The sequence below is a fragment of the Atta cephalotes genome (assembly GCF_000143395.1).
Source record: "Atta cephalotes unplaced genomic scaffold scaffold00076, whole genome shotgun sequence".
In the NCBI taxonomy this organism is placed as follows: Eukaryota; Metazoa; Arthropoda; class Insecta; order Hymenoptera; family Formicidae; genus Atta; species Atta cephalotes.
In genome coordinates, this window is record NW_012130140.1 from 432897 (window position 1) to 438258 (window position 5362).

General features: G+C 23.7%; 2 protein-coding genes across 2 annotated transcripts in view; one reads left to right on the forward strand and one right to left on the reverse strand.

Moving 5' to 3' along the window:
* The first annotated feature begins 308 nt into the window (after window positions 1-308).
* LOC105624350 (STAM-binding protein-like A) lies at window positions 309-3421 on the forward strand. The gene is made up of 8 exons (XM_012205711.1): window positions 309-427; window positions 897-995; window positions 1153-1374; window positions 1466-1642; window positions 1986-2292; window positions 2419-2531; window positions 2887-2989; window positions 3243-3421. Exons 1-8 carry the CDS (start codon window positions 309-311, stop codon window positions 3303-3305), a joined length of 1203 nt encoding a protein of 400 aa, XP_012061101.1. The 3' UTR covers window positions 3306-3421.
* A 1285-nt stretch (window positions 3422-4706) lies between these two features.
* The window catches only part of LOC105624376 (probable tubulin polyglutamylase TTLL9), a 16057-nt gene continuing 15401 nt past the window's right edge, over window positions 4707-5362 (reverse strand). The window contains exons 6-7 of the mRNA XM_012205741.1: window positions 5049-5165; window positions 4707-4793 (exon numbers count right to left, since the gene is read on the reverse strand). Of these exons, the coding sequence (XP_012061131.1) occupies window positions 4707-4793; window positions 5049-5165 (204 nt within the window). The remainder of the gene's footprint in view (window positions 4794-5048; window positions 5166-5362) is intronic.

Sequence of the window (5362 nt, forward strand, 5' to 3'; positions counted from 1 at the left end):
GAGAGAGAGAGAGAGTGCGCAAGATTCGACAAGAGACTAGAGTGCGCTAGTATAGTATTGCCAGTTCATCGGATACATTGTGCATCTGTGTATACTTATTGAATTTGCTATTAAATTTGTCAAAGAACACGAACTGCAGTTTCAAGTACGGTCTTAATTAGAACTTAAATAATTAATATTTTTTAACATTTTTTGTCATGTTAAACATTAAAATGACGCCGAGAAAAAGATCTATAATATTGAAAAATTGAGAAAAGATTTTTCAGCCATTTGTTAATATTGAAAGTTTAACTGAACTAACCTACAAGATGGACAAAACTAATCAGTCTTTGAAAGAAATGGGTATCATAGATCCTAAGGAACGAATCAAAGCTCTTACAGATCATGCTTCGAGAGTAGTAATTGATCCGAATATTGCGCCTAAAAGGTAAGAAATATATTTATCATATGTCAATTTATTGTATATAATAAAATATTATTAGAAAAAGTTACTTCAAAACTTCTTTAAATTTATTAAAATTAAAAAAAAGATTTTTATGAACAAAGAATTAGAATTCGAATGTCTGATCGTAAAATAGTTCTAAAATTAAAAAATATCTTTTTTATATATTTATTATAAAAATATGTGATTGTTTTACTATTTATTTATAAATATTTATAAACATTTATATTATAAACATATTATATTATATTATATTATATTATAAACATTTGTGTATAAATATTATAAATATTAGATATATTGTAATAATAATTGCCAATATTCAATTAAAATAGTTTCAAAAGCTATTTAATTTTTTAATGTGATGTCTTTAATTTTAAATATTGTAATAATAATTGCCAATATTCAGTTTCAAAAGCTATTTAATTTTTTAATGTGATATTTTTAATTTTAGATATTATCGTACAGGAGTGGAAATGGTCAGATTAGCAGACATGAATATGCAAGATGGCAGTTATGAAAATGCTTTCACATTATATATGAAATTTATAACGTAGGTAATAATTAATAATAACTTGTTATATGTTATATATAATAAACATTTTTAAAGATTGATAAATTTAATATATTTTTAAGAGATACTTATCTTATTACTAACTAAAATAATATATTTTTATAATTTTATTGCTAAATATTTCCTATTGCAATAGACTTTTTGTGGATAAAATAAGGAGCCATCCGCAATATAATAATGTATCAACCAAGGATAAAGCAATGAATAAAGATGCTCTACGAATAGTCATTCCTAAAGCTGAAAAACTGAAGAAACAGTTATTAGAGCAATATCAAGCAGAATTCGATAAGTATTTAGAGGATTTGAAAGAAAGAGAAAGGATTGAAAGAGAGCGTTTGAGGCAAGAAGAACTTCAAAGGTATATTATCTTATATGTTTGTTACAGTAAAAACATGAAATTAATAATTTTTATTAAGAAATTGATTTTATAATATTATACATTTGTTTAGGCAAAAAGAAGAAGAAAACAAGAGGAACAAAATGGCTGCTTTAGCTGCTGTCAAAGCGGCTAAAACTGCTATTACTGTAAATGTACCAATGGAGACAAAACATTTGCCTTCCATTGCATCAAAAACTGTGATAGATCTTGCAAATGATGATAAAGCATTAAAGACCTCCAAAGAAATGTAAATCTTGTTATATATAAAATAAAGCTTTGTCTTTAATAGTTATATATCATAAGATTTAATATTAAATAGTTACATTATTTTTATAAATTAATATAGTAAAATGCTAAAAATAAATATATCTTCCTATGTTTAAAACATATCTAATTTAACATCTAATATGAGAGCTTTTCAGCAAAAGACACAAGTTGACACAAAGTCATCTTGTCCTTGTTCGATAATCAGTAAGAAATAAAAATAGAATGACTCTTATGTCGATTTGTGCCTCTGCTGGAAAATTCTCTATATAAATATATACTAATACACAGATGTACACATTTATTGTAATATTTAATGTTTTTAGAAAAACACCGAGAGTGGATCGTTCTACAAAACCTTCGTTATTGACAAGCAACGGATTATCCTTGCGTGACATTATTCTACCGACCAAATTAATGCACAACTTTCTGACGCTTGCTTTCAGCAATACAACAAGCAATAAAGAAACATGTGGCATTCTGGCTGGACGATTGGAACGAAATAAATTGATGGTAACACATTTATTGATACCAGAACAAACTGGAACTCCAGATTCTTGTACTACACATAACGAAGAAGATATCTTCGATTATCAAGATCAGCATAATCTTATCACTCTCGGTTGGATTCATGTACGTAAGATTTACTTTGTACGTTCATTTATAACTTTATTGAAAAATTGCAAGAAGATTTATTTATTTATTTTTAATTTGTTTATCTTAAATATATATAATTGTGTTATGTATTATATATTATAGACGCATCCTACGCAGACTGCATTTTTATCAAGCGTAGATCTTCACACGCACTGTGCTTATCAGTTGATGATGGCAGAAGCTATAGCGATAGTTTGTGCACCGAAATATGATGAGTATGTAAGAAAAATATATTTCGTATATTTTATACATACTAAATCCTTCAAAGAGTTTTAATCATTAAATATTCAACTGAATTATGAACTAATCTCCTTAATATACATTCTTTCTCTTTAAATTCTTTAAATGTAAATTTTACAATTATTTATTTTGTAATAATTTTTTATTTTTCACAAAATTTATTAATTATTTCAATTATGAAGTTTATTTGCATAAGTTTCCCTACATACAAATATTAAAAGATATAAATAGGAATAAAATGTAATTGTTTTTTAATTATTAATTTAGAATTAAATTAAAATTTGTTTTGTATTTATTATAATTTTTATGAGAAATGGAATTTTTTTACAGAACAGGATTCTTTATCTTAACACCCGATTATGGTTTGGATTTTATCGCAAATTGCAGAGAAACAGGATTTCATCCACATCCTACTGAACCATCATTATATACAGTAAATATATCATAATTAATCTATTCAATAACATTTTTAACAATGTTAGTTAAAGTTTTAATGATTAATAATAAAAATGAATTAGAAATGAAATTGAACTACTAGTCAATTTAAAAAAAATGTAATATTGATACTATACAGTAGTAAAATAAATAGATAAATGTTAATAATATATTTAACAATTTTGGCTTGTATCCTGAATATTCATATTGTGTGCATTTTATTAACTGTTTTATTTCATTAACTGTTTTAGAAAGCAAGACACTACAAATTGGATGTAATGGCACTCCAAGTCGTGGATTTACGAAGAAAATGATATATCTCAGACACGAGATAATTATATATATATATATTTTACTGAAAAATATTTTTAATTAATTAATTTCTTTTGGAAAATAGCAATTTATAATAAAAATCGCGAATTTCTTATTACGCAATTAGTACATAATTAGTACACAATTGAAAATCTACGACCAGTAAACAATTAATTTAATCAATGAAAATGCTATGAATTAATATTTTTAAAAATACACGTTATATTTAACGTTTACAACATAAGGTTTAATATATGATTGTAACAAACAGACAGAAGATACACAAGAAGAATCATTACAAATTATCATATCGGAAATTAGTATGAAATGAAATTATTATAATGAATTAATAATTATTAACTTCCGAATTACAAAAACAAAATATTTGCATGTTTGATAATAGCAGTGTAGAAATACAAATAATGTATTTGTATTTAATATTTTCTTAACTTTAATCAAAAAAGCTTTATTATAAATACATTTACAATTATTAAAAAAGCGAAATCAAATCTACATTTAAGTACATAATATTTGTTATGTTAATATTTTATTTCGTTTCTTATGTGTCTACTGTAGTATAAAATTTGATATTTTGTTTTGTTGTTTTTTATAATACATTCTTTTAATTTCTGCTTGAAATATATTTCTAAAAAAGATAATACATTTTACAGATTTTTCATGCTTTTATGTTAAATAAAGAGACAAAAAAATTAATAATAAATATATTATTTTCGTAATTATTCAGCATTTTAACTTTATTTTAAATATATAACAATTTTAATTTTTTATTATTAAACTTAATTTTTGTTTAAATATTACGTTTAATAAATTTTTTGTTTATTATGTAATTTCTTGTTTGTAAATCATCGATTTAAACAAATTTCAAGTTAAAATAGATATCTTACTGTTTTGCATAAAAGATGCTACTTAAAGTTCATCGTGCCTTTTTGAAAATAACAAGTGTTCACAAAAAATATTACATTCTAATATCTTATGTAAAAATATATTATTACAAGATGAACGGAAGATGAACATCACATCAGGCAGAATGCTTTGTATATATTAATCTTACTGAAAAATAATGATAGGTGGGTATGATATATACAAATTAGAATTATTTATCTTATTTTAATTATATTAATCGTTTATTCATTAAATAATTATGCATAAGAATAAAAAAACCCACTGAATATATTATGGAAATAAATTTATTTATAAACCTTCCCTTAAAAATGAGGTGCCTTAAAAAATAAATTGGCAGACGTTTTGTAAAATTTATCTACAGAGGGGGATAAAGATTCATCTATTTGATCCTTCCTCATATTTATCTACAACATGATGAGTAAATAGCTATCTTACAGCGATGAAAAATTACCAGTGGTAATTAGTCAATGTGTTTGTAATTAGCCTTTCTTCGTGACAATGAGTGGACCCACATTGTCATTGCACTCTTTGTTATGACGTCCATGAGTACCGTCACAGTATGGCCACTATGAATAAAAAATGATTAAGGATGAGACATATATGTGAAAGATCTTATTTTATATCAACACTTTTAAAAAATTATTTTAGAGAATATAAATAATGAATATTCATAAGAACATCTTCTAACTAAAAAATAATTAGGAATAATTTTTGATTGATTTAATTACTTGTTTATCTCCTTGTAAAAAACAAAATGAAAGTTAAGTTGCATAATTTTTTCTGATCTTAGGATTTCGAGTCTTATACCAAAAAGAACTTACATTTTCAGACCTCCAACAACGACAAAATACAGCTTTTTCAGAGATATCTTCGATATCAACGGTATCTACTACTTTTGGAATATCTTTTTTTACTTTGAGATTAACACGACCATGTGGCTATAAAATAATTAACTTACATTATATGCAAGGAAGTAGATAGAAAAATTAATGAAATTATAAATATACCATTAAAATTATTATAAAAATATTTTATATATATATATATATATACATAATTTATATACATATATATATATATATATATATATATATATATATATATATATATATATATATATATTATTATTATTATT

Bases quoted from the DNA above. Each gene is read 5' to 3' on its own strand.
- LOC105624350 (XM_012205711.1), top strand. From the start codon at position 309: ATGGACAAAACTAATCAGTCTTTGAAAGAAATGGGTATCATAGATCCT. The intron at 1,643-1,985 runs GTAAATCTTGTT...TAATGTTTTTAG, and splicing joins TTAAAGACCTCCAAAGAAAT to AAAAACACCGAGAGTGGATC. The intron at 2,532-2,886 runs GTATGTAAGAAA...ATTTTTTTACAG, and splicing joins TGTGCACCGAAATATGATGA to AACAGGATTCTTTATCTTAA.